At 33.4% G+C, this 24,691-nt stretch overlaps 5 protein-coding genes and 1 long non-coding RNA gene across 7 annotated transcripts; 1 reads left to right on the plus strand and 5 right to left on the minus strand.

Moving 5' to 3' along the window:
* Positions 1-7,127: 7,127 nt before the first annotated feature.
* Positions 7,128-8,828, minus strand: LOC108222383 (bidirectional sugar transporter SWEET5). Its single transcript, XM_017396300.2, has 6 exons — positions 8,639-8,828; positions 8,516-8,552; positions 7,906-8,122; positions 7,661-7,822; positions 7,453-7,572; positions 7,128-7,372 (listed from the first exon to the last, which is right to left on the minus strand). Exons 1-6 carry the CDS (start codon positions 8,679-8,681, stop codon positions 7,244-7,246), a joined length of 708 nt encoding a protein of 235 aa, XP_017251789.1. The 5' UTR covers positions 8,682-8,828; the 3' UTR covers positions 7,128-7,243.
* Positions 8,829-10,399: 1,571 nt separating this feature from the next.
* On the minus strand, positions 10,400-11,882 carry LOC108221199 (LRR receptor-like serine/threonine-protein kinase GSO2). The gene has a single exon (XM_017395095.2). The coding sequence runs from the start codon at positions 11,847-11,849 to the stop codon at positions 10,524-10,526; it is 1,326 nt and encodes a 441-aa protein (XP_017250584.2). The 5' UTR covers positions 11,850-11,882; the 3' UTR covers positions 10,400-10,523.
* Positions 11,883-13,626: 1,744 nt separating this feature from the next.
* LOC108221889 (protein DELETION OF SUV3 SUPPRESSOR 1(I)) lies at positions 13,627-14,537 on the minus strand. The gene is made up of 3 exons (XM_017395742.2): positions 14,376-14,537; positions 14,151-14,253; positions 13,627-13,897 (listed from the first exon to the last, which is right to left on the minus strand). Exons 2-3 carry the CDS (start codon positions 14,245-14,247, stop codon positions 13,761-13,763), a joined length of 234 nt encoding a protein of 77 aa, XP_017251231.1. The 5' UTR covers positions 14,248-14,253; positions 14,376-14,537; the 3' UTR covers positions 13,627-13,760.
* Positions 14,538-17,196: 2,659 nt separating this feature from the next.
* Positions 17,197-17,791, plus strand: LOC108221092 (uncharacterized). The gene has a single exon (XM_017394994.2). The coding sequence runs from the start codon at positions 17,197-17,199 to the stop codon at positions 17,698-17,700; it is 504 nt and encodes a 167-aa protein (XP_017250483.1). The 3' UTR covers positions 17,701-17,791.
* Positions 17,232-20,266, minus strand: LOC108221200 (probable inactive receptor kinase At2g26730). Its single transcript, XM_017395096.2, has 2 exons — positions 18,597-20,266; positions 17,232-18,501 (listed from the first exon to the last, which is right to left on the minus strand). The coding sequence occupies exons 1-2, from the start codon at positions 19,864-19,866 to the stop codon at positions 17,939-17,941; spliced, it is 1,833 nt and encodes a 610-aa protein (XP_017250585.1). The 5' UTR covers positions 19,867-20,266; the 3' UTR covers positions 17,232-17,938.
* Positions 20,267-20,959: 693 nt separating this feature from the next.
* On the minus strand, positions 20,960-23,935 carry LOC108222357 (uncharacterized). Of its 2 annotated transcripts, none has more exons than XR_010292155.1 (4): positions 23,494-23,935; positions 22,918-23,389; positions 22,572-22,726; positions 20,960-21,259 (listed from the first exon to the last, which is right to left on the minus strand). It is a non-coding gene; the product is annotated as an uncharacterized LOC108222357 (long non-coding RNA). The 2 variants fall into 2 exon arrangements; XR_001806954.2 differs by having other exon boundaries at positions 20,960-21,471; positions 23,494-23,934.
* Between the last annotated feature and the right edge of the window lie 756 nt (positions 23,936-24,691).

The following is a 24,691-nucleotide window of genomic DNA, read 5'->3' on the forward strand; positions in this document are numbered from 1 at the left end:
CTACCATGGACATGTGATTTAGTTTTATTAATAATTCGTGTTCGCTAAGACCATCTATATTCCATTCGTAAGTTTGACTAGAGGAAACAGAAAATTGATTATCTAAATTTCTTTCTTCAAACTGTAGATCTGGGGGAGTTGGTCTAGAGTACCAATTTTTTGTTAAACTAGTTGGATTAGGATTTTTAAAACTTAATTTTTTAAATTGATTTTCAATGTTACTGATAATGGACTCATCACTATCACTACTATCTTCATTTCTTCCTAAAACAGCTACGGTTTTAGTTTCTGGTTTATCTAATTTTTTAATTAACCTATCAATAGATTTTACCAGTTCTTGGTCCTTGTTGGGTAATCCCTTACCATATCTATTATTTGTTAAATTTAATAGAGGTTTTTCTAGTTTAATTTCTTGGTTTTGGATTAAAGTTTTATCTTCAAATTTTTCTTCAATTTTGTCCAACTGTTTTCCTATGGTTATTAAACATTGATTAGTATAATTATTTTGTTCAATGATTTTCTTTTCTTCACTATTATTCCCATTAGATATTTTAAAAGGGGAAGCAGTAACAAAATCATTTTTTACTGGAATAATTATGTTTTCTACAGGTGGATGGCTAGAAGTTACTTTTGATCTATCTTCTTTATTCCATTGGGTTTTAGTTATTACATTACACTTACCATAATATTTTTCATACCATATATAAAATGTAATATTTATTTTTTCTTTTATTATAAATTTTTTCCATTTATTAACTATTTTTTCTCTATCGTTATGATTGTGGTTATTCCTAAATTGGTGTCTTTTTTCTTTATTATTTTTTGAATTAAAATCTTCATTTAAATTTTCCCAATTAACTGTAAATTCTTTATTAATAACAAGAAGTTGGTTATTAGTTGGTTTTGGTTCAAAATCTGAATGTGTAGGAGATAAATTTTGTTCATCTTCTTCTATTACTTGACTGTTGGTAGAATAAAAAGGACAACTTGTTTGACCTTCATTTATTATACCTTTTGTTCTTATTTCTCTAAGTTTATGTTTACTTAATAGTTCTGAATCTTTCCTGGAGGCTGTTGATGAATCAACTAACTCTTCTAAGATTAGAGGTCTATTTGGATTATCAAAACTTATTCTAACTGTACCATCTAAATATTGTCTAACATTTTCTAAATTCATTATATTATTATTTATTGGTCTTTGGGGTATTTCATTTTCTAAAATCCATTGACTGGGGAGATTAATATCTTTCCAAAGGATTGTTTTTGGAACTTGAATATTGGCTTCACTAGTACTTCCTTGAATTAAAACAGTTTTATCTTTAGGACTTTTGTTTAAAGAATGAATATTTAAATCTGTTTTCATAGTTTTATAATGGATTCTATATATTAAAGCTAAAGGTTGTGACCCTTCAATCATTTGGGTTATCTCTCCTGCAGTTTTAATATTTAGAGTTAAAGCTTTTAATAAATGGGGGTCATTAAGACTTAAAGTAAAGTCAGGAAAGCAATTAAAATGGATTGGTCCATTATGAAGGCTAGATTCCATTATTCCTAATATACTAGGAACATAGTTTAAAAATCTCGCATCTCTTAAGCATAATAATATACTAGAATTAATACCTTTAATAGTTAATGGTTTTACTGCAACTTGAATTAATCCTATATGAATATAATTGTAACCTTTTTTTCTATATTTTACTTTTCGTGATTAATCCTTTTTTTAATAAATCATTTATTTCTTGTTTACATAGTTCCATCTGTTCATGACTCATCTGGATAGGTCTAGCTTTAGTTGGTATTAAATGTTCTTTAAATTCTTTAGCATAAGGAATTTTAACAACATGCTTTTTTCTATGCCAAAAAGCATGGGGAACATCAGAACATACTTCTTTAATTAATATGTCATTAAAGATTTTTATTTTCTTTTGTAAATAATTATCTTTTAATTGTTCTTCAATTCTCTTATATCTAATTTCAGTTTTTAAATATTTTAAATGGTTTCTTTTATTATTTAATATATTAAGGGTTTTAGAAATTGATTGTTCTTGAATAATTTTTAAATCTCTTTCTCTAGGTTCAGTAGTAAATTTAAACGTTACTTTTTGTCCTAAATGACTACTTATTAGTCCTTTAGTAGTGGTTGTAAATGGGTATAATAAATATATAAATGGTAATCCTAAAATCAACTTATCAGTCATATTTTTTATTAAAACAAAGGACGTTTTGAAACATACGTTGTCTTGACAAATATGAACTTTAGATAATTTATATTTAATATCCATTTGACTACCATTAGCAGAGCTTAATCTTTCATTAGTTTTTTCATAGGGAAAATAGATTTTTTTGCCACCCAACTTATTATTTGTTTAGAAACCTACCACTGAACTATAATTTTTTTCTTTTTTGCCACTAATATTAGGTTCATATTTTTTTTTTGTCACTAACGTTAGGTTCGGATTTGATTATTAACACTATGTTATTCTTTTAAGAGTTAATTGCATTTGACATCCCTTTAATTTCAGCATGTTGCACATTGCACCTAATAGTTTTGGAATAAACACTATGCAGCCCCTTACTTTTAACCCGTAGATACTTTGCACCCTTTCCGTTATCTTCTGCCGTTATCGTTAACTTTTGAAGGGGCATTTTGGGAAATGCCCTAAATGTGTCCTAGGTAGTTTATCTTAGAGGACGAGAGTACGGATTTTTTTACTCAGAAAGGAAATCTCAAAATTAATTTATAGAACTATATTTATAAAAAGGAACCTTAAAATACGTGACAAGTAGTGGTAAAGAACTATAAATTCAAGTGATACCATATATTTGTGGAGTCTTAAAATAATTTATAAAACTAAATTTTTTAGGTTTTTAAAATACCTGTTAAACTCTCATACTTCAAGGTAAACTAGCTAATGGACACATAGATGACTGTATATAATGTTATAGACACATATCATATCACCTTAATATTGCAGACTACCACTATATTTTTATAATGCTAAAAAAATGACATATTGTTAATAATCAAATTAAAACATAACGTTAGTGACAAGAAAAAATCCAACGTTTTTTTAAGGAAAAAAAACCAATATTAAATTTTATTCAGAAAAAATAAAATAAAATAATTTTTTAAATTTTTTGGGTCTCAAAATGGGTGTCCACTCTCGTCCTCCAAGGTAAACTACCTCGGACACAACATAAAGATATAGACACATATCAGATCGCCATTATATTGCAGACTAACACTATATTTTAATAATACTAAAAAAAATAACATAGTTTTAATAATCAAATCCGAACCTAACGTTAGTGACAAAAAAAAATCCGAACCTAACATTAGTGACAAAAAAGAAAAAAATTATAGTTCAGTGGTAGGTTTCTAAACAAATAATAAGTTGGATGGCAAAAAAATCTATTTTCCCTTTTTCATAATAACTAGTTGGGATTAACCCTTCTTGGATACAATTTAAATCAACACCAGAATCAATTAAAGCTGGGAGTTCTATGGTGAATGATTTATTAATAACTAATTTAACATTGATATACCATTTTTGGATAGTGATATCCTTTAATCTTTTTAAAGAATTTCCTAGGCTTACTAGATTGTTTTCTGTATAATTTTTAGAAGTTTCCTCTCTTTCTTCTTCTGAAGAAGAATCATGGATCCTTAAATTTGGTTTAATATCTTCAATTTCCTGTCTTAATTTAGGAATTTCTTGTTTTAAATTAAATATTTCTTTCTTTATATTATTAACTTCTTGATTTAAATTGGCTAAAGTAACTTCTTTAATAGGACTTTTAAATCTTTCAAGAGTTTTATTAAGACTAACCATTGGTTTTTCTAATTTTTTATTATCTTTAAACTCTTTATTATCTGTTAATAATATTTTGAGTTTATTTATGTATTGAGTCTTTAGTTCAGGATCTGTTATTTTACTAATTAACTCAATTAATAAACTTTGTTCTTCTTCTTCTTTAGTTAAAACATTTAATGTTTTATTTTTTGTTAAAACATTTACTGTTTTATTACAACAATCTTTATTGCAATTATCTTTACATCCTATGGTTATATTTGGTTCACTATTACTATTATCATCAGTATCACTAGTGTTGTGGGAAGGTATTCCAGAATAATTATCAGAACTATAATTATTCTCAATTCGCATTAAATTTAAAATTATATCAGTGTTCTCATCTGATATATTTAATTGGTTAAGTTTTTCTTTAACTCTACATTCATTTTTATAATGACCAAGTTTACCACAACCATGACATACTACTTTACTTTTGTCAAATTTTTTATTAAGTTTAGGATGACTCTTAAAGTTTCTTTTCTTAAAAGTTTTTGGTTTTTTATAATACTCTAGATTATTTCTTTTATGACTTCTTGTTTTAATATGGTGCTTAGTTTTTCTAGAAGGTGCTATTGGTGGTAAGCCATATTGTTCACAAAAGGTTCCTAACTCATATTTAGCTTTATCCTTATCTTTATTAATTTGTTTATTGATCTTAGAATCAATGCACATTTTTAATCCTGTCTTTTGAATTTGACTTATTATATCACCATATGTTAAATTATCATAGTCAATGAATCCTAAGTTTTTACTTAATTCTTCTCTAATTTTGTGTGCAAAAAGATTTGGTAATCCATTAACAAATTTTTCTTTCCAGAAAGAATTATTACTGTCATCTCTCATCATTACTCTTGAGGTAAAAACATCTTTATACCATCTAAAATCACTTAAAGTAGGACAAGTTAAATTACTTAGCTGATCATGAATTCTTTCTGTGATATTACTAGGTGTTCCTATAAAATGTTTTATTATAGTGTATATTAATGTATTTATTCCATCAGGTGGTCCCATTCCTATATCTATGTCGAATATAGGATTCCCTTCATCATCTTTCTGAATAGCATACATAATGCTATCTCTAGTTTCTGTAGTAAGATGCTTATCCCACCATGCTCTAATAGTTCCAGTAAATCCTCCGGCTAGGATTGCTACTATTTCTGGTTGTCCTAGGTTATTAAAAGATGTCAAATAACTGTTAGCTACCATGGACATGTGATTTAGTTTTATTAATAATTCGTGTTCGCTAAGACCATCTATATTCCATTCGTAAGTTTGACTAGAGGAAACAGAAAATTGATTATCTAAATTTCTTTCTTCAAACTGTAGATCTGGGGGAGTTGGTCTAGAGTACCAATTTTTTGTTAAACTAGTTGGATTAGGATTTTTAAAACTTAATTTTTTAAATTGATTTTCAATGTTACTGATAATGGACTCATCACTATCACTACTATCTTCATTTCTTCCTAAAACAGCTACGGTTTTAGTTTCTGGTTTATCTAATTTTTTAATTAACCTATCAATAGATTTTACCAGTTCTTGGTCCTTGTTGGGTAATCCCTTACCATATCTATTATTTGTTAAATTTAATAGAGGTTTTTCTAGTTTAATTTCTTGGTTTTGGATTAAAGTTTTATCTTCAAATTTTTCTTCAATTTTGTCTAACTGTTTTCCTATGGTTATTAAACATTGATTAGTATAATTATTTTGTTCAATGATTTTCTTTTCTTCACTATTATTCCCATTAGATATTTTAAAAGGGGAAGCAGTAACAAAATCATTTTTTACTGGAATAATTATGTTTTCTACAGGTGGATGGCTAGAAGTTACTTTTGATCTATCTTCTTTATTCCATTGGGTTTTAGTTATTACATTACACTTACCATAATATTTTTCATACCATATATAAAATGTAATATTTATTTTTTCTTTTATTATAAATTTTTTCCATTTATTAACTATTTTTTCTCTATCGTTATGATTGTGGTTATTCCTAAATTGGTGTCTTTTTTCTTTATTATTTTTTGAATTAAAATCTTCATTTAAATTTTCCCAATTAACTGTAAATTCTTTATTAATAACAAGAAGTTGGTTATTAGTTGGTTTTGGTTCAAAATCTGAATGTGTAGGAGATAAATTTTGTTCATCTTCTTCTATTACTTGACTGTTGGTAGAATAAAAAGGACAACTTGTTTGACCTTCATTTATTATACCTTTTGTTCTTATTTCTCTAAGTTTATGTTTACTTAATAGTTCTGAATCTTTCCTGGAGGCTGTTGATGAATCAACTAACTCTTCTAAGATTAGAGGTCTATTTGGATTATCAAAACTTATTCTAACTGTACCATCTAAATATTGTCTAACATTTTCTAAATTCATTATATTATTATTTATTGGTCTTTGGGGTATTTCATTTTCTAAAATCCATTGACTGGGGAGATTAATATCTTTCCAAAGGATTGTTTTTGGAACTTGAATATTGGCTTCACTAGTACTTCCTTGAATTAAAACAGTTTTATCTTTAGGACTTTTGTTTAAAGAATGAATATTTAAATCTGTTTTCATAGTTTTATAATGGATTCTATATATTAAAGCTAAAGGTTGTGACCCTTCAATCATTTGGGTTATCTCTCCTGCAGTTTTAATATTTAGAGTTAAAGCTTTTAATAAATGGGGGTCATTAAGACTTAAAGTAAAGTCAGGAAAGCAATTAAAATGGATTGGTCCATTATGAAGGCTAGATTCCATTATTCCTAATATACTAGGAACATAGTTTAAAAATCTCGCATCTCTTAAGCATAATAATATACTAGAATTAATACCTTTAATAGTTAATGGTTTTACTGCAACTTGAATTAATCCTATATGAATATAATTGTATAGCCCAGTGGTGGGTTTATCCTCTGTTGTCCCGGGACATCCGGGATTGTTAGAACAGATACTAATTTGTAAGGCATATAAGCCTGCATTGTCAAAAAAAAAAAATAACAAACGTCCTAACATAACAATAAATTTTATCGGATGATAATAAGACTAGTAACATCCATCAACGCATATAACGACACTTCCATGTCTCGCACGATTATTGTTAACTTAATGTGATATATCACCTGGTTATTGTAATTTGATTTCTAATTAGAAGGAAAGCGCACGATTATTGTTAACTTAATGTGATATATCACCTGGTTATTGTAATTTGATTTCTAATTAGAAGGAAAGCATCCTATGAAGAAGATTGCATGAATTTATGATAATTTTTGATTAAGTTTTTCGAAGTTGAGCACACAAATCCAGATTCATTATGTCAATATCCAAAAGAACCAAGATAGTACAGCAAATTTCCAACACAGAATGAATAATCTAATGCATATAGATAAGCATGCAAATTTGGATCAAGGGGTGCTTTCAGACATTTGAACAGATGATCTTTCGTATTCCTCTTCCCAGTTAGTTGTCCTATAGAACCAAGCGTATAGAATAAGCTGAACTGCTCCAGAAATCCCTCCTAAAGCATTGGGAACCTGCAACACATACATTTAACATGTTGTAACCAATTCTTTCCTTGCCAAATCAAATTTGTGCTTGCAGTTATTTAACTTACCAGAAGATACGGATCGAATTTCAGCAATGCATAAATGGTCCAGATCACTGCATTCGAAAAACTGGCAACCGACAGAGCGAGGGGCATGTACTTGACACTCTTCGTCTTGATCACACGTTGCTGCATGCATGCAAAGCTCATTTATTAATCTTTCTTAATCCATGTTTAGTACATTTAATTAAGTGCTTGATTGAAGACGTCGACGTACCATGACAGTCAAGGGGGCCGTGTACATAATAATGTTGAAGATGATACTCACGATCCCGACAAGCATGGATCTTCCATCGGTGTCGGGGATGGCTAGTATGGTAATGAGCACCACCACAGTCATGAAAATGGTTTCTATCAGAAGAGCGATGAGTATCTTTTTCTGCGAAAATGCAAGACTCCATAATTAACAATTAAATTACATTTTCAGAAAATATCCCGATAGATAGATGGATAGATAGATACCCTTAATCCCCAGTTGCTGTAAAGGATGAAGATGCCAACATAGGCGAGTTCGAGGACAAGACCAGCACCATTGATTGTGAGGACCAGAATATCATCTGGACTTACGAATGGCATTCCATAGAAAGACCACATCGCGCAGTTGAGTACTGTCGCCACATATGGATCTGGTTTGTATTCTTGCACCGATTTGGCTTTGACTACTTTTCTGATTGTTGGTCTGCAGATGCACCATGAGTAGTACGTCAATTTCTATTAGCTTTATCAATTAGGCTTATACGTCTTATAAATCTGTTCTCGAGAATCGAATTTATGACAGTGAGAACATATATATGTCTTTCTACTTCGATGGTGAATTTCTATTGCTTCTCATCTTCTCTTATTAATTATGATAGCTCCCTGAATGCACAAAATATCTCAGCAATCAAAGTCCTTCACCTAACTAAAAAGTAGTTTTTCACGTGTGCTTACCGGCACACACTAGAAAGACCTATATATGTTTTCACTGTCATAAGTTCGATTCTCGAGAACAGATTTATAAGACGTATAAGCCTAATTATTCAAAAAAATAAATATCATGCATGAATTCTCATGACATGTTCTAGTTAGTTACATAGGTGATAGAAAGAGGCAAGCAGAAATGACATTTCCTGCACGCAAATAAGAATCAAAATCATCAGAAAAAACGGGTGTCGAATTATTCAAAATGCGAGAACGAACTAATCAGTTAAACTACCGATAATTCCAATAATGGTTCTCGCTATTCCGGTACCACCCATCTTCGTTCAAGATTTGGAGATTGCCAAATGACTCTTGCAGAAAAAGAGATCTGAAATGTGTGTGTGTGTAATAGTGTGTGAAGATGAAAACAGAGGAGAACAGGACAAAGATGTTGGGAGAAAGATATGTTCGATCTATTTTCATGGGTCACCATGTAAAAATTTTCGGACTTATATAAGCATCGAATTGGCTGTTGTTAGACTCTTCATGTATAATATACACCAATGGTGAGACGCCAGCTGTCTTCACTTTCTGTGTTTGACACTCGTTGTTATATTCCAACACACAGTATTTTAGTATATGGGTATTATTATCTGTTATTCTGTGGTAAACTATTTCTTTTACTTTGTCAACAAAACACTATTTATGGATTAGGCAGGCACCTGAACAGAGAGTTCTGCCTGTATATTTTTAACATTTTGAAAGGGTGAAGTATTCCTTAATTCTACCAGATTCTTAGTAGTGGGCATAAAAAATTCTATAAATTGCTATGTAAAAGTTAAAATTAGATAAATTAATAGAATTCGTTAATATTAAATTAATTGTACCACTCTGATATTGGTTTTATGAATGGTATTATTATTTATCTTTTAACTTACAAGTGGTGTCCTTATATTATAGGGTCTTTTTAGTGTGTCCATGACACATATTAAGAGCAAGTCCAAAAATGTCTTAGCAAATGCCTTATAAATATAATAAAATATAGTGTTCTAGTGACTTAGGACATCATTTTGATATATCAATTCCAACAATATGCCCCATTATTGTGCCTTATTATTAAAATAATAATATATTTGAATTGTCATCGGAGGGAAATGAAAAGGAGGGAGGAGAGAGATGTGGTGGAATGGTAGGAAACTATTTTTGTATTGATAGGGCATACATAATGGTGCCTAAAAAATAAGGCACTTGTTACATGTCCTAGTGTTTTAAGGCACCACTAGGACATTGTTGGAGCATTGATTTGCTTCATGTGCCTTAAATTTTGATTTAGGACATCAATATAGGACACACTCTTGGACTTGCTCTAACAACTACTCTTTGTTTCGGTGGAGGGTTTTCCAAGTCATGATTTTTGTGCATACGCAGAGACCATGATTATTAATGAGTTTTGGCCAATAAAAATACTATATGTATATTTGATACTGACCTAGTCAATAAGATTTCTATTTTTTTCAAATTTCAACAATTGACTTTGTCTATTTAATACACAATTTAAAAATTAAAAAATTTGATTACAAAAATGAAAATAAAAAAGCTAAAATTAAAGTCTAAAACCAAAGTCCAAAATTAAATTATTTTTTTAATACATATTTTTTATCGACTCGAGTTTTTACCAGTTGAACTCGAGTCCGAGTATTTAACGAGTCGAGTCGAACAATAAAAAAGCTCGGTTGAACTTGTTAATCTTATCGGATATTATTGGTTGTTCGAACTCGAGCTCGTTAACGAGGCGAGGCGAATTTTTATCGAGTTGAGTCGAGTCGGCTTAACGATAACCGTATATTGTTTAAGTACCAAGCAGGTTAAGTATGTTGCCTAATTTCTGTTTTATGCACAAGCAGACATTGAAACATCAAAAATTAACTGACCTTTAAAAGACCCAGGATATTATCAAAGGTAATCAACTGGTTATAGACAGTTTAAATTGTTAAATCTAGTAAGAAACATCACGAAAGCATAACTACCAATAAAATTTAAAGCTTAACCACCTTGCTTAGAATCTTGTAACCACAGTCACATCACACAAATTTATTCATCAAACAAGCAGCTATTACATGTTTTTCATGATATAATTTTCACCAGACGCAGGCAATAATTTCAAACTTAACAGAAGTTAGTTACTGCTTAGCACATTCAGAAGCTCGTCTTTGGCCTCCACGACAAATTTCTAGCTTCCTCGGACAGTTGAGACAATTGTGTGCAAGGCTGCCTATAATGTCAACATGAGTACTAGTAAACTGTGACGGAACATTTCCCTCGAGAAAATTGTAATCCAAGAACAAGCTTTGCCATGGATTTCCAAGCCTATCTCCGTATACTTCTGGAATTGGCCCAGTAAACACATTATGGCCGAGATTGAGTGAGGTCAAGTTGGAATAGGTAAACAAGTTGATTGGCAGATTTCCCTGCAATCTGTTTTCATGCATGTCAAGAACCTCAAGCAGCGAGGAGTCGTCTGCAAACTTGTTCACCTCGACAGATGTGAATCGATTAATAGAAACATTAAGGTATTTTAAGAAAGGTAATGTAAGTATATCAGGATCTATGTTTCCAGAAAGCCTGTTGTCACTAATATCTATTGACTCTAGGTTTTCAATTATCTGAAGGGAAGTAACGCGGCCAGAAAGTAAATTACGGGCTAGGTTCAATGTTCGTAGGTTCTGAGGAAGAACTGGAAAATTTCCCATAAGCTGGTTACCACTGAGGTCTAATGTGTTTAGCTGCCATAGTCCACTAAGGTCAGGAACTACGCCGACTAGTTCATTGTTTGACATACTCATGAGAGTCAGTCTTCTTAAACCAGAAATGGAGTCAGGGATTGGTCCGGAAAGCAAGTTTCTCGAAAGATCAAGATTTACAAGCTTCTTGAGCTTGCCAACATCTGGCATGTTGCCGCTAAAGAAATTATTTGATAGAAGAACGCTAGTAAGGTTTCCTAATCTGGAAATGGTCGTTGGAATCGGGCCTCGAAATTGGTTCCTTCTTAGATTAAGAGTTGTTAGTGCTGTTAGATTTTCTATGGCAGGCGTGAGAAAGCCCTCGTATCCGTCCCCTTCCAGATCAAGAGTTGTTATTTGGCTGCTTGAATTATCTTGAGGCAATGTGCATAAAATGCCAAGAAAATCTGACCCCGTGCTCTCGCATGGATCCAAGTCAAAATTCCAAGTACTGAGAAATGAATATTCGGTGATTGAGACAGGATCGACGGACATTGTGATGGCACGAAGAACTTCCACTTCTGATTCTAGAGTCTTGGCATCAGCAGAAACTAAAAGCCAAGATAATATTACAGTGGCAACCATTGTGTTGAAGGGGATAAAGATTATGGACTGCATTGTTTTGTACCAAGTACACAATAGTCTTTGATTCAGTACTACTAGTAAATTGTCTGTGTTATATTTATACTGTGCATGTTTCAGACTCTTGATTAACTTAGTGGCCATTTAAATGTCAAGAGGTTGGGCATGCAAGATGGATTTTTAAATTAGGTGACATGAGAAAAGTGCCCAAGACAACTGAATCTGCCCATCTTTCTCAACCATAATATTTTGCTTGCTCTGATTTTTCTAGGAAACGCCCTTTACAGCAAGTTAATAAAGAATCAAGAATTGTTGTTATATATATGATAAAGATTGATTATATAAATTCAGGTACCAATAGTAGAAAATTAAGAGTGATAACTAAATGCAAATTTTGAGGACGAAATTTTTAATTTGTACCCCAATTTAAAATTCGAAATTAGAAATAAATTCAAGAATTTAAAACATTTATATTTTACTTGGGCAGAGGATTCTAAATGATGCATAATTTGGACAAATTTGAATAACTAGCTCTTAAGTATCAGTATATGAAAATTTTGTGATATTTAAACGAATATTTTAATTTGGGCTGGACACTGCGAGATGTCGAGATGATTTGTGTAGTTTATAAATAGTTATATTTCAAGTAAATGAATGAGTTAAAAGAAAGTAGAGTATAGGCAAGTTATAGTTGGAAGAAAAAAGAAGAGGAGAAGTGATAACTAAATAATTTATGTGCTTAAATTACAGAAAGTATTAGGTGAATTAGTTTAAAATGGTCCATCATACATTCAAGTGTATAGATAATAGCTCAATTTTTCAAAAATACCTATAATTTTGTATTCATTATCTAATCTGAAAACACGGAATACCTCCAATTTGTCATCATCTAATACACTAAAAACTCACGTAGCAACAATGATTGTAAAGAGGACAAGTCACATGTAAGAAGCATGCTCGACCTAAAGAGAAATACCGTGCTGTATTTAAATTCAAACCGAGGCAAAGGTTGGTGATACTCAACATATAAAGAAGTGCCAACAAAGATAGACTAACAGTAATTCAGTCATTTCTGTAAAATGTTTATATTATGGGATGAGACTTGAGAGGGAGTATTTGGGTTTATCAAAAAAAGGGTTATCCGGTAACAACTAACAAGTATCTAGCATCTACTGCAAACATATCAATTCCCCTCCCCTTCCAAAGGCCAAACGAAACCAAAATTCTTTTGAGTTTCTGAACTCAAGCTTCTTTCAGTGTCCAACTTCCTAGGATGGTACTAACTACATGCGATACAACCAATCCAACAGCAATAACAGAAGCGGCAAAATCATCTTTGCAGCGTTAATGCTTTTTGCTGGTTGGTTTCATTATCATAAAACTGCTTCAAAATTGGCTTGGTTCAAGATGTAGAATTTATGTTGAATGATGGGAAACATAATGGGATACTTGTCACCCTTGTCTATCTAGGATTTAAGGCTACTACAGAAATCAGAACTAGTAAAGGGACGATAACATAATAGATCAATGGGACAGATTTTTTTTTTTTTTTTGATTAATTTCAATAGGACAGATTACTTATAATTTGTAGTCATCATCTAATCTTAATACATTTCCAAACTAAAAACTCATGAGTTTTATGCAGCAGCAGGCACAGCTTCTACATACTGGGGAGTGGGGAGCACATTGTTAAGATCTGGTCAGAGATGCTTAACCAAGGATTATCTTAGCTTACTGAGGAAGCATGTATAATAATCTCTGTCCTTGATTTGTGCTAATACTACTTTTTTCTTTTAAGGTTTCCTACCAGTTCATCAATTGTGTCGAATATAAAACATTTCCCAGCATCAGGGCCACATACACATTCTAACATAACTACTAAAGTGACCTTTAATTACTAGACAGTATCAAGTAACAAGGCTCACAGAGAACAAGTCAGACATTATATTTAAAAAAGCATCCACTAGAGTTCAAGTATTCTTATACCAAATTAAACTACATTAAAGAAAACACCCTTAACCCTCTGTAGCTAAGTAATACCAAATACGCAAGTCATCACTTCTCCTCACTCGTATCATTCTGCAACTCCTTCCTTAGCTGCACCGAGAAGTCATCATTGACATCATCATCATCCCAATCATCCTCCCACTCCTGTGTTACATCCGTCCCTATCTCGTTCTTCTCCTCAAACTCTGTCATCACAACCTCACTAATCAGTAAACCTAACACGACAAAATATTTTTTCCCAAAATTCATCCACACCTACTATCTAATTAATTAAATCCACATCATCCTCGTATTAATCACAAAGGCCTAAAACATCATCTCCAACACAAATTATCGACACGAAAACAAAAATTCCTAGCAGCATCCAATAAATTCATAAAAACGCAATTTTACGAGTTCCAGTAATTAAAAAATTGGGGGAAAAGAAGAGAGGTATACCGAGACCGATTTCGAACTCTTCAAACTCATCATCGTCTTCAAACAAGTCGATTTTCGCGGCCTCTTCAACTTTCTCCTCAATTTTTGTTTCCGCCATTACAATCTGCAACAAAACACTTAATGAATCACACAAATTCACAAGCCTAAACCCTAATTTCACAGTAATGCAATTAAATATTCATTAACACAAGTATACATGTTTTAGAAATTGGAGAGTATACTTACGGTGATAGATACAGACTTTGGAGAGCTTGGAGTTCTGAGTTGTGTGTGTGAAATTATTTCAGTGCTCCGATTTTTTAGCTGAGCGGGAGTTTTATAGTTGCACCGTTTTGCAAGAAACAATGGATGGCACTTAAGTTTGTTTTTACGACGTCGTTTTAGGTGAGGTGTAAATACTAGAATTGCTGTTCAAGTTTTCTTTATGCTTCCTAGTCTCTTCTAATGGGCCGCTCTAAACTAGACTTCTCCCAGAGTGGTATAAAGCCCGTTCGATGGGCTTAAACATTCCTACACGTTGCAGTGAAAATTAAATTGTTGTAAAAATGATTGCCTATGTGCGTTAAAAGTTTAATATTAAGCGCAATTATCTTAAAAGTTAAAAGTACTTATCAAAAGGTAAAAGTTATATACAAGTGAAAGTAATATGTAATTTATAGAGTTGGATTCCGTATTTCAGTGTATTACAATACTTTTTGGTAGTCTTTGTAGACTAAAGAATCTACTATCGGATTAGAAAAGTAATGAATGGCTGAGTTAAATAAAAAATAAAATAATTTTTATTTTCAAATTTATCCATACACTACACTTTGTTATTGAAGCTATTTTCAGCAACTATAATCGTATAGTATCATTATCCCGCATCTCTCTAAACAATTGGCGATTACATACTAAACCTATCATTTAAAAAGCACGTCATTGAATGACAAGAAGTTTATACATCGAAATTCTGGCATGCTTCGCTTTACCGACTTCAATTATATTTAAAGGTTAGTTGCAGAACATATCTTTCTTTTTATCTTAGTTGCATAACCTATTTTTATACTCATCTTCTTCAATTTTTGGCACTCTATCCCTATCGGCCGCATCAGATTATGTTTTTATTTTGATACTAAAACCCTGATAGTGACCAACCTATAGATTCATCGACATTAATCATAATGACTTATTAATGATGTTTGTTGACTTTAATGACCAACCTATAGATTCATCGATATGCACCTCTATAGATTCATCGACATTGATGTTTAATGACGAACGACGAACGAAGATGTGCAAAATAATTGCAAAAAATGGAGAGATATACATGAAACACCAAATTAAACGGATGCCGTTGATTGTAATTGCTGTTTATAACTGCTCCAATAAAAATATAACCACCGTATATTCTAGTGTATATCTAACATGAATATATTTAAAAAAATAATAATATAAGATTAATAATGATCGGTGGATTTAAAACAATGAATGGCTAATATGTCAATCTACAATACTGTAATTAAAATGTGGTTTATAAGGAGCTTTACTCTTAATTTATATGTTGGGGTAAATGTTTTGATACTTATAATTTATTGAGTATAAAATTTATTAATATGATAATAAATTATTATAATTTAGTCAAATTTGTAAATAGTGACTAATTTGATATATTTGAACTAAATGAGTGATAATTTTATAATCATCCCGATATTGAATTAAAAATCGGGCTTTTTCCAAAAACCCGAGTTGAGAAAAAAAATTTAAAAATACTTTCATAAAAATAAAAAAATTCAAAAGACCTTTAAAAAAATATTTTTAAAAATACGGTTGGCAACTGTTGCAATCATATTTGCAACCGATCAATCAAAATTAACCACTAAAATTAACATGATTTCAACTGTATCAACATCCAGATCAACCAAAATATACCATAAATATAAATTTAATAATTTAATAATTGAAATAGATTTGGTTACATAATATGTTGCGTATATTGATTAGAGGAAAACAATGGTAACTAAGATTTGAAAATCGTCGTGGTGTGACTTGTGAGGGAGGGGGACTGTGCAGAGATAAGATTGATTGGCTTTTATTTGTATTGATTTTGTTTATATACATAGCTATGTGAATATTTGTGAATTTGATTACTTGTTGTGTTGATGAATAGAGTTTCGTGGAGCGGAGATTGAAAGTAGACGGCAGCAGAGTGGGAGTGTTGGAACAAGGGACGGCAGCAGAGTGGGAGTGTTGCAACAAGGGATTAGATGTTGGTGGGGGTGAAGAGGATGGTTACAAGGTATTGAAAGGAGGATTGTTGGTGACAGTCGAAGAATGTAATTAATCATGTCTCGTCTTACCTTATTTGCGAGTTTTGTTAAATTCAAAATTTGAATATTGATAAAAGTTTTCAAAAGTATTATAGTTCATTTGAGTTAAAAATTATATTTATTTCAATTGTTTTAAAAAATCTAAACTATTGATTACCTTCTTATTTTGTTTCAAATTATAATACATAATTTTTTAGGAGTCACATGGAGTAAAGTAGTTGTTAAAAACTAATATACACACTGTTATCTCTCAAAGTTAACGGCAGATTTGGACGGAATAATGACCAGGGGTTACAACTTGCACGGGAATTTTAAATGTAGAGTGCATATTGCTATGTTTTAAAATTCAGGTGCTAAACTGCGTCTTAGGGGTTACAAAGTGTAATTAACTCTTTTAATAAAGTAAGCAAAACTAGTGTGGAATATCATTACCTGGCAGGGCCCCATGCAGAACTACCAGTAACATTAAAGAATGCTCGCCACCTAAGCGCCAATCATGTATGGGACCCACTACGACCGGCATTTCCCGGTCCCAGTCACTCTTCTGCTATTGTAGCCGTTAAGGGAACGAAATCTTCGCTTACAGCTCGACATTTTTAATCTTTCGATTCGCAATTACAGATAGATACACACACACACACATCATTGTGTCTATATATGATTCGGACTCTAATCCCCACACAGAACAGAAGTTAACAAAACACTAATCAGCGAGACTAAACGTCGGCGTTTTGTTAACAATGGCGATGAACAGTCATGATTTTTCATCTATCGATATAGAAGAAACAAATGAAGATGAAGCACAAGCAGAAGTGATGTTCGCTAAGCGACGCTGCTGTTTCTGCTTGCCGCATTTGAATTCGCCTGATTCGTCGTCTCCGGCGGCCGGGAGTCGGTGGTGGAGCAAGTTCCGGTCACCGGAGAACAACGACGGCGTATGGACGCGGGGGATTGAGTCGGTGAAGAAGGTTCGCGAGTGGTCCGAAATTGTCGCGGGGCCGAAGTGGAAAACTTTCATCCGGCGGTTTAATCGGAGTAGTAAGAGCGGCTTAGTGAGCAGTAAGAGTTCGAAGTTTCAGTATGATCCGTTGAGTTACGCGCTTAATTTCGATGAAGGACCGGGGCAGAACGGCGATTCGGATCAGGTTGATGATTATTTGTGTCGCAATTTCTCGTCGAGATATGCTAATGTGGCGAAAGCATCGGCTGAGAACGATGCGAAGATTGTGAAAAGTTTGATTTGAAGATTGAGCGGATTAATGTATTCGATAGATGGAGGATATATTTTTTGATGTGTAAATGAGTGCATATGAATAAATACTTTGATTGATTCAATATGTTAAGATCGAGTCTTGTACACTGGTACGACTTTACTTCGGAAAAAATTAATTGAATTTGAACTGCTAATTTTATGTTATTGTTGCGAAATGAAAAGGTGAACTGAAATGTGACAAAGAAGTTTAGTGAAAATGTGAATGTATGTCAACAGCTGATTGATCTTTCTTCTTCTTCCTTTATAGAGTTGATCATTTCTGCAATTAGCTTCATACTTGGCCTGGAATCTGGCAATGCATTTATGCACTTGAGAGCCACCTGGAAGAGATTTACGATCCTTTCTTCACTGGCGCCTTCTGAGGTGAGGGACTCGTCGAACACTTGAACCATCCATTCTTCTTTCGCAACTGAATGCGCCCATCTAGCCACATCAGGTCCTTTATTTTGTACTTGTTGCCCTGTGAGCAGTTCCAGAAGGATTTCACCGAAGCTATTGATGTCGTCCTTTAAGGTGTATGCAGGAGCAGCATCCGGATTATCAGCTTTTGCATTGCTGGTTTTTGATCGGGTTTGATTGGGGACCTCCATTAGGCCGTATTCACTGAGACATGCTTCCATGTCCTCATTTAGCATAATGTTGGATGATTTTAGATTGCCATGAGCTATCCCGTCAAAACCGAGCTCCTCGTGCATAAAAGCCAGGGCTGCAGAGATGCTAGCGGCCAGGTTGAGTCTGCTTCCCCAGTTAAACATTTGTCCATTTTGTGATCCTGGAATTAGAAATGAAGCCATTGAACTTAACTATCTTCCTCGGATGAATTTATAAAAGACAAGAGTTTAGGCAGTATGTAATGATATATTTTACCATGTAGAATTCTGAAGAGACTTCCATTTTGCTGATATTCATAAACTAACAGCTTCTCCTCCTTGGAAGAATAGTAGGCAACAACTGGTAACACGTTCGGATGTATTACTTGGCCTACTCTCTGCATCTTCTTCTTGAAATCGTCTTTAGGAATTGACCAGTCCTTGATCCGTTTTACAACCAGGGTCACACCAGCATCAGGTTTCACCTTGTAGAGGCTTCCATGTCTCCCTCGTCCTAGTAGTTCTGCTGGAGCCCGAAGCAAATCATCAAATCTCATCCCATTCACCATTGGAGTAGAAACAACCACCAGGGACGATGTTGTATCCCCCGTCTCAGCAGATGTCAGAGAAAATTCAGACCTAGTTCCTCCATGCCTAAAATTAGTGCTAGTCGTATCACTATCATCTCTCCTGACTACCCTTGGAGAGACTTTAACCTTCTTTTTTTTAGATTTCATTCTCTTGACTACAACGAAAGCAACCAAAAGTACTACAATCAAGGCAAGAACAGCGTAACCAGAGTACATAAGATACTGACTTGATCCCTTTCCAGGCGGGGGAGAAACGGTTGGACACACATTCAACAGTGGCTTTCCACATAATCCAGGATTCCCTGAAAAGCTGTTGTTGCTGAGACGACCAGCAGCATCAGGAATCGGGCCAGTAAGATTGTTGTCAGAGACATTAAAATCTACCAGGTTAGAGAATTCCAGTTGAGGTATCCCTCCACTGAACTGATTGTTTTCAGCCAGGTAACTTAACAAGCCCGTGACCTTTGACATATCAGGCAACTCTCCTGTGAAGCTGTTATACGATACATTAAGCCTTTTCAGATTACTCAACTTGGAGACAGAACCAGGAAGTGATCCCGAGAAACGATTCTCACTTAAGTACAAGTGAGTCAGATTCTTGCAGCCTGATATGTCTTCTCCCAAGTCTCCACCAATATTGTTCCTAACAAGGCTCAAAACAAGAAGCGTACTCGTCTGACACAGAGATTCGGTATCAAGCACTCCTGTCAGATTATATTCGTCAAGAATAATCTTTTTCACGAATTGTAAATTTTTATCACAAGTAATCCCTTCCCACTTATCAGCACAGGGGTCTGAAGTATCATTCCATCCCCAATTCATACCTCTCTGAGCATTTCCAGGAGAGAGTTTCTCCATGAATTCAACTAACGCGGTTACAACATCCTGTTCTTCTGAGCTGGCCAGCCCGAAGAGTAGGCACGCGACAAAAACTAGTCCTACAGGGAACAAAGACATTGCAGAACTCCGAAGAGAAGCTGGTTGTGATCAGTCTCTCGATGCTTCGAGTGTGGGGGAATGTTAGAAGAAAGTATTATAATGAATAATGATGAAGAGTTGATATAACGAACGGCCTGACGAAAGCTACATTTCAAAAGACTTGGTGCCGGCTGGGGAAGTTGTCAAGTTTGAGACATGATGGTCATTCTTTTTGGTCTTTCTTTTGTGCAGCTAGTGTTACATTTGGACTGCTTGATGGAAGTACAGAACAATACAATGGTCATGTGAAACATCTCTATCCTGGAGAATTGATTTGTTGCTCATGGCATGAAATTGGACAAGAATGTAAGTATGCGTCCGAAAACTTCGGTGATTTATGGCTTTAATAAAATAATTTCGTATTTTAGATTACCATTAATTGGAAAGGAACACGATGAAAACGCATGAAATTGGATGAGAAGGTAAGTATGCATCCGAAAACTTCGGTGATTTATGGCTTTAATAAATTAATTTCGTATCTTAGATTATCAATTTACCATTAACTAGGTGAAAAAACCGCGCTTCGCGCGGTCCTGAAAATAAATTACGAATAAATAAATAAACGCGCACGATTTAACTGCATTTAGGAGAGTTCTATAATAAATTTGTATTTTTTAATCATTGGAATTCTATGTTCTCTGTTCTCTCTATTTAAAATTAACACCTTTTTTCTTAACATACAAATTAATCGTTTTCGACCAACACATTTTTCAATCAATAATAAATTTTTTGGACCCTCCAATATTTCTCTAAAATTGTTAAATCCAAATTATGATCAATGCATAGATACTTATGTAGCTAGGCCTTTGTTCGGGACGAAATCCTTTGAAAAGGAATCTATGCAATAAACTTATTCTTTACCACTTGTATAATATTATATAAATATATCATTATCTCACACAAAAATTATTTTTTCATCCGCCCCTATTTTTTTGGTAGATAATTAGGAAAAAATATTATTTTTTTCTTCCGCCCCTATTTTTTGGTAGAGAATCAGAAAAAAATATTTTGCAGAGTGCCTGGTCCATTCATTTTTTTAAAGAAAAATCAATTAACCAAACATGCAATCAACTTTTGGACAGCCTAAACAGGCACAGAATATAAGGGAAATTGTCAATCGCAAAACGTCAGTCACAGGATAAAAATAAAAGGAGAAGCCAGGTTCTGGTTATATGTGTCTTGTTTTATGACCTGCACAGTCACAAAAAGTTGGCACTATAACATTGATGGACCTAATAAGGCCTTCAGTGTTGTGCAAGGTCCGGCTCTAAAGAGCATCTTGAAGATCAGGTTCAAGCTTTCTCTTGCGTTCATTGGCGACAGCATCCACGTTGTCATCAGCTGCTGAAATTCCCCCTTATTCGTGGACAGCCTGGAGCATGACAACCAAGAAAGTACACATATTTATTATCTAGAAAGGCAAAAAATACACTTGTGGCAGGGACTTCTCCGCGTAAGCAGATTCTAGCTCTTGCAGAGGGACGTATACTGCAGAAACCCCATAATTCCGCCGGCCATCAACAGTATTATACTTGTTCCGTGACAACTTGAACACATATTCCTTGCCCAAAAGTGACTGCAGTTCTGCAGGAGCAGAGCCATCAGTTGGGGGAATTTTGTTAAGCAGCTTCTTGGCAACCAAATCTCTCTCTGATAATGAAGCTGCTCTTATATTTTTGATAGTGCTAATCATTATTTCAAAAAGCATATATGCTCTTATATGCTATAGATAAAATATTGGGTATAAAAAATAGGAACATAAATCAAGATAAAATCATAAAATAATCTCCCCCGATATCTATCTCGAAAATCAGTGTGAGGGTGCGTAAATATATGGTAATCAAATTCGTAGAAGAAATATCATCAAATTCTTGACAGAGAAACAAATTATGCTTAAAAATATGAACTTCACTAACAAAGGAACAAAAATCTTATTAATTGAAAATGTGAATTTTTCTAACCAAGAAACAAATTGTGCTTAAAAAGGTGGACCTTTCCGACAAAGAAACAAAACCAACCAAAAAAAAATTCACATGGCACAACATTTAATCTAAAACTCATATCAACAAAGCAATCAACTTGGACAAAATGTATATGCAAAAGAATAAAAAAAGTATTTAATGTAAAAAAAGAAAGCTCAAAACCTTGAGTTCAACAGCAGCAGACACTTTGATAGCATCAATAGAAGCAAGATCAAAATTATTAAACTATACGAAGGAGTGGGAGGCCAAGAGTTATTAAACTGATTTAATTTTTACTGTGCACCTCTTCATCTTTCTTTGATAGATGTTACATTTTAAGATTTACTACCAATATTCAAAACCAAAATTAGGAAAATAGAACACCAAAATTCTAGAAATTAAGAGAAATTATTTGAAATATGTGAAGCATGTCACGCAAGCAAAGATTTAAACATAAATACGAGATGATTGGTTACGGTAGACTTTTATTAACTATATTTTTTCTTTTAAAACTTAGGATAATGAAATGGCAAATGCCAAGTTATTACATCCATGTCTCTTTACTGTCCTTTCTTTAATAATGATTCAGTTTTGTTTGGCTCTTCACATATATTATTTTGTACGTGAATATCTCATTCTGTCTAGGCAGTTGTCCAACAAAAACTTATACACTCTGAAAATAACCTGTTCATGTCTATCTCTTAAAGGTGAGCAAGAAAATACCATGCTTTATCACGGAATGAGACCGGAGTCACAATGCCTATATCAGCTCTCTCTTCGTCGGTCTAGGTTCGTCATCGTCATGAAGATAGCATTCCGGCAAAGCTAACTTCTAATTTTCCCAAACGTAATGGGTTCTAACCATGCAGAAAACAACCCTAAGTAAACACACATTTACAAAAAAGTAAGCAACCCAGGAAAAAAAAATTGAAACCTCAGAAAAAATACCTAAAAAATGCAAAAATCTGAAAAATGAGAGTATTTGATATTAAGGGCTATGAGAAATGCCACCTCAAAAAAATAAATGAAACAACAATACATAAGAATGATAAAAGGGAGAGAAATTTACTATGCGAATATCTCGAAAGCCAGAGAGCAACAGCCTTGAGGAGCTCACATCCAACACCACCAGCACCAACCATTAACATTTTTTTGCCCTAATTTAAAAAACCCACAAAGCAAATCTAGAAAATTATTATCTAATTGGAATTGAAACTGATTGAGCTAGTATCGGGTGCCTCAGAGCCTTCAACCTGAAAATTCAACCTAAACCTCAAATTAAAACCACACAAAATCACATTTTATATTCATTAAAAATAAAATTACACACAAAATAGCCATTGGCATTTCTAAATTTTTAAAGATAAAATAATTAAAAAACGTTAAGATCTGAAAAATGAGAGAATTTGATTTGAATTGAGCAAGATATGATATCATAAAATCACAAATCGAGAGAGACATGTAAGATAGGATTAGGTCGATCACAATAATAGCACTCGATCAAAAAATGGCATGTACCGAATATATAAGTAACAAATCGCCTGCAACAAAAAAACACGGTAGTATTAAATTTAGAGGAGAGAGAGATAGAGGGACAGAGGAGAGGGGAGGGGAGGGGAGGGAGGGAGGGGGGAGAGAGGTGTACTGGAAATAGCCGGACGCGCCGAAAGTGGGGAAGATGTGGATGCGTTTATTGAAAGCACCATCGAAAATAGGCCACCGGCTGCTGAGAAAAGAGACAACAACCAAAAGAGTGACTAATCATGACAGACAGGAAGCCACTGCACGCCCACTCCAACTCCAACACCAACAAAATGAAGCTCTTGAAGATTTGCAAGTCTGACCTCTTCTCCTTTTTGATGAGGGAATTGACCAGCTAATCTCTTCGTTGGAAAATCAAATCGACACACGCTAAGATTCATGCACAAGAAATAAAAATGAGCCCATTACGCTAAGATTCATGCACAAGAAATAAAAATGAGCCCATTACTAATTCATTGATTGATGATTCGGAGCTGGCATGTAGGAAGAACGAACTTGGGACAATAAAAAGTCACAGATGCAATAATAAATGATAAATGGACACAGATGCAATAAATGGACATCTGACCTTTCGATATTCATTAGGCATGTGCATTTTTGATTTTAAAAAACGCAAAAATCTTAAAAAACAGAGAAATGAGTTAGGAGAGTGTTTACTACACCACGTCAGCCGTCCGAGATTTTCCTTTATATAGATATAAGATTGGAAAGGAACACAATGAAAACGGGACACCGAAAGTAATCGTTTTTTAGTTGGGCCAAAAAATCCAAAAATTATGTCAGGAATCCAAAAATATTTCCCAAAATTTATCCACAATGGTGACACAAATATGTCAAGATTTGATCAATTTAATTAAGTCAAATCAAAACAAAGATTATTATTTTGAGATACTAGAGTATTTTATTTCGTATTTAATAGGAGCACTAGAGTTCCATTCATACAAGAGGCAAAAATAAAATAACCCCTGGTGTACTTTTTTATTTTTTAAGAGGCAATTCAAGATGTTCTACCAAACGTACAAGCCCATAAACTCTTAATATACCTTATAAACTCGGGCTAAATCCTATTAACAGTTGGTACTAAAAAGGAACCTAGAAGTTGCACACGAGCGAGAAATATACAAACAGAAATGGATCTGGATCAGATGCTTTCTTTCAAAATAATACTTTATCAGAAGCCTGTAACAAATACTTTTTCCACTTGGAATGATTCAATTGGTGCCAATGTGTGACCGACCACAGTTTCACTAGAAACTTTGCAGAATTTCGGTTCACTTGCTATGCAAGACTTGTTGAAAGTT

The sequence above is a fragment of the Daucus carota genome, chromosome 5, assembly GCF_001625215.2.
Source record: "Daucus carota subsp. sativus chromosome 5, DH1 v3.0, whole genome shotgun sequence".
NCBI classification, from domain to species: Eukaryota; Viridiplantae; Streptophyta; class Magnoliopsida; order Apiales; family Apiaceae; genus Daucus; species Daucus carota.

Excerpts from the sequence above, each read along its gene's own strand:
- LOC108221889 (XM_017395742.2), bottom strand. The coding sequence starts at position 14,247 with ATGGCGGAAACAAAAATTGAGGAGAAAGTTGAAGAGGCCGCGAAAATC. Across the intron at positions 13,898-14,150 it reads AGAGTTCGAAATCGGTCTCG|AGTTTGAGGAGAAGAACGAG; the intron begins GTATACCTCTCT and ends TTGTGATGACAG.
- LOC108221199 (XM_017395095.2), bottom strand. The coding sequence starts at position 11,849 with ATGGCCACTAAGTTAATCAAGAGTCTGAAACATGCACAGTATAAATAT.
- LOC108221200 (XM_017395096.2), bottom strand. The coding sequence starts at position 19,866 with ATGTCTTTGTTCCCTGTAGGACTAGTTTTTGTCGCGTGCCTACTCTTC. Across the intron at positions 18,502-18,596 it reads TCTCTTCAGAATTCTACATG|GATCACAAAATGGACAAATG; the intron begins GTAAAATATATC and ends TTCTAATTCCAG.
- LOC108221092 (XM_017394994.2), top strand. The coding sequence starts at position 17,197 with ATGGCGATGAACAGTCATGATTTTTCATCTATCGATATAGAAGAAACA.
- LOC108222383 (XM_017396300.2), bottom strand. The coding sequence starts at position 8,681 with ATGGGTGGTACCGGAATAGCGAGAACCATTATTGGAATTATCG. Across the intron at positions 8,123-8,515 it reads TGCCTCTTTCTATCACCTAT|ACCAACAATCAGAAAAGTAG; the intron begins GTAACTAACTAG and ends GTGCATCTGCAG. Across the intron at positions 7,573-7,660 it reads CGGCCCCCTTGACTGTCATG|CAACGTGTGATCAAGACGAA; the intron begins GTACGTCGACGT and ends GCATGCATGCAG.